The sequence below is a fragment of the Monopterus albus genome, unplaced genomic scaffold, assembly GCF_001952655.1.
Source record: "Monopterus albus unplaced genomic scaffold, M_albus_1.0 scaffold202.1, whole genome shotgun sequence".
NCBI classification, from domain to species: Eukaryota; Metazoa; Chordata; class Actinopteri; order Synbranchiformes; family Synbranchidae; genus Monopterus; species Monopterus albus.
This window is the reverse complement of record NW_018128082.1, coordinates 402555-406021: the sequence shown is the minus strand read 5'-3', so window position 1 is coordinate 406021 and position 3467 is coordinate 402555. Positions and strand designations below refer to the sequence as shown.

Sequence of the window (3467 nt, the reverse complement as noted above, 5' to 3'; positions counted from 1 at the left end):
ATGGCTGCAATATAACAAAGAGTGAAAAATTTAAGGGGGTCTGAATACTTTCCGTACCCACTGTATATCAATGTAATGCAGAACAATTTAACTCCACTGTAAAGTCCAACCTCCAGTCGGGCCATGAAGTGGAACACTTCTCTAAGGCAGTTCTTCATGGTGTGTTCGGAGAAGCAAATGGTTACACACCACGTAACTGCAACGTTCCTTGTTCGATTCCAGCCAGGGACCTAAAGCACATTATATGATTATAGGAAGTCTTCCAGTGCAGAATGTCACACACAAAGTAAGAGATGGTTGCCCACTCATATTCCTTTGAAGTCTGCTGATTTGTGAAAATGTTACTGGAATATTCCACTCAGCTATTGCTGGAATTGGAATACTGTTTTTGGCTTTGTGAGGTTTTGATCTCTTACAAGCCATGAGGCAATGTTGAAACCTCCGAGCTGACTCCTGAGTCTCCAGTGCTCGAGTTCGTGTCAAGTCTGAGTCACCAAAGAATAGTCAGTTGTGTCCCTGTTGCCTAAGCCCAAGCCATTAAGGTTTATATTAAACACAATGGACAATTCTCATCATTTTAAAAGAGGTTTACTTACTGTGTGTGACACAGTAGCCAAACGAAATACACTCTAAGCGCACACACACACACACACACACTACTTAGAAGTGAACAGTGTCAGTATTTTATGCCAAATTATTACGGCCTATTCCAAAAAAAGTCCTAGTCCTTGTCTCCACCTTCAGTGTCTGAATCCAGTCAGTGCTTGATTCCAAGTCATCATTGCTCAAGTCCAAGCTGAGTCATGAGTCCTGAAAATTAGGACCCAAGTCGGACTTGAGTCTGACACCTGGACTTGATTACTACAATACTGCCATGAAGTCAGTGTGACTTCTGTAGTGTACCTGCTGGGGCTGACACACAGCTACCTCTGTACATGGTAACTGATGTGGGTTTGCATAATATATCAGTGAGTCAATAGCAAGACGAGTGAGTTTGTACATATTCAAGGAAGGGAAACTGTACACTCATTGTTAACCATCCAGCATACAGGATCAAAGAAAACCTGATATCGCTGTTTTCACGCCTTGTACTTAATTAAAACTCAAGACCTCAGAACATGTAGTCCTCTCATGCTGAGTGTGAACAGAGTTGCTGTCGTTGGTGCACAATGAGAAATTCTTCATCTCTTGAAAGCTGTGGGTTACAAGCCTAATTTCCAGTATTACTTGCACAAAAGCTGCTATTGTATGGTGAAACATGTAGACTACTGCGCACATATGTTAGCAATTACATTGTTCTGTGCTGCAGCTTAACCAGTGTTATGGCAAATTTCACAGTTTTGTTCAGCTGGAATTTTTTAACTGCCACTTTAGAAAAGAAACTCTAAACTAGAGATTTTAAACTAAACCTTGTTGTCCTTCCAAACTGTATTAAACAGTCATAAATTATATAAAATAGTAGAAGGAAGGTGTTCAAGGGCACATACTTTATTGTAGGGCTACAGCAAATTATCTTATCAATAAATGTGGTGAGTGGTTTTGTTGATTAATCTTTATAGAATATTAAAAAAACAAATGTCCATTAGCAGATTTAAAACCGGTGTTTTCAAAGTCCTTATTCAGTGTAACTAAAGGTTTTCACTCTGACCATATTCTGCTGTACATATTGTTTCACTTACACAGTACATATTGCATAACTGCCTGTTTGTATTGTGTTAAGCGTAGCCAGACCATTCTAGTGTACATACTGTGTACTCGGCTCTGTTCATGCTATACATATTATAGCTACATACTGACACTCATAGCTTCTTTTTATGTTGTTTTGTTTTGTATAGCACTTCCTCTGTCACCACCCAGTTGGTTTATGATTAATGTGTACATTAAGAAAAAATAATGTTTGTATCGTTGCTGCTGTATGTACAGTGTTTCAGCCCTATTTACAGTAAGAGTTGGCTTACAATTGCTAAGTGGTCTAAATAACTGTGTTTCCACCATCCACACACAGTGTCAACATGGCGAATATGGATGCTGAGACCACTGCACACACCGAGGCCATTGTGGGTGAAGAGTGGGCTCTTCTCAGTCATCTGGACCTCTTCCTCTTCTCCCTGATTGTCGGCTTTGTCATTTATTGGTTCATGTCAAATAAGAAGCCTGAGCCCATCCCTGAATTCAAGAAGCTCGACACACCGTGAGTATCTTATCACCTGAGTTTTGTGTTTGTTTGTTTTAAACCACTTGTAGTATTACCAGGTTCTGATATGAATCTGACTACATCTTTTTGAAGAAAAAAAAAAGAAGGCTGCTGTAAGGATCAGAAACAATTTAAAACCCATAAATTGCCAAATGTAAGGAGGTGAAGCATGTAATTTGCATTTTATTGAATAGTCATGCTTTATTTTTGGGCATCAAAAATACATGAAAACTGTGGGAGGAAGCCGGACTGTGTGGAGGAAACTAGGATCAAACACTGATTCATTTCCAAATCAAATCACGGGCGGCGACCGCGGTGCAGTGGGTAGAGCAGTCGTCTCCCAATCACAAGGTTGGAGGTTATGAATCTCGCTGCCGGCAGTCCACGTGTCGAAGTGTCCTTGGGCAAGACACTGAACCCCCCCGTTGCCCCCGATGGTTAGAGCCATCGGTTGAGTTGGCACCGCAGATGACTGTCATCGGTTCTGTACTGGAAACAAATTCCTTGTGTGTGTAACATACTTGGCCATACATTCATTCTATTCTACCTATCTAAAATCTCAATAAAATTTTCGCCACCAAAACTGCTATTTAAACTGCCACTAAAATGTGTTTTTAAATGCTACAGATTCTAAACAATCCAAGCAGCATCCCAGCAGGGTTCAGGTGCACACACTTTGCCAACCTGGGCAGGCTTCATGTGAAATCTGCAGATTAAGTGAGAAATTTGAGAGCACACTGGCATGGATTTGTAAGAGCAGTATCAGATATGAGAGCAACATTTTGGCACAATCAGACCCTTACATAAACTCCACCTGAGAAATCTGAGAGCACAGACTCAGAAACGAGCGCACGCATGACCTGGGTTCACGCTCGCAAATCTGATTCTGCCCTTATAATTATGTGTCTGCATGCTCTCAAATGCTGAATTGCAAGCTGAATAGCACTTGAAATGTGCTTTGTGTTGTTGTACCCGGTACTTTTTACCATACTCACTCTGAGAGACGAGACAGTCCAAGTAACTTCAAAACAGTGCTGATTTATTCAAAGGATCACAGGTAAAATTAACATTACACGCTCAGGTATCTTGCACCTCCAAACTGCTCGCAGGCATGAAAGACCCTGAACCCACCAGACCTATACATTATATCCCCTCGGTTGGGCTAGCCCCATACTACACAGAAACGTCAACCGAGACGTCTCTGTTACCAGCTTTGCAGCTGGTCATAGCAGTAGTCAAAACATGAAGCAAATCAATGTGTGTGTGTCTGTTG

At 41.2% G+C, this 3467-nt stretch overlaps 1 protein-coding gene across 1 annotated transcript in view; it reads left to right on the top strand.

Moving 5' to 3' along the window:
* Nucleotides 1-3467, top strand: part of porb (P450 (cytochrome) oxidoreductase b) — a 29981-nt gene that overhangs the window by 5426 nt on the left and 21088 nt on the right. Inside the window, exon 2 of the mRNA XM_020618219.1 lies at nt 2006-2191. Within this exon, the coding sequence (XP_020473875.1) occupies nt 2013-2191 (179 nt within the window). The 5' untranslated portion in view covers nt 2006-2012. The remainder of the gene's footprint in view (nt 1-2005; nt 2192-3467) is intronic.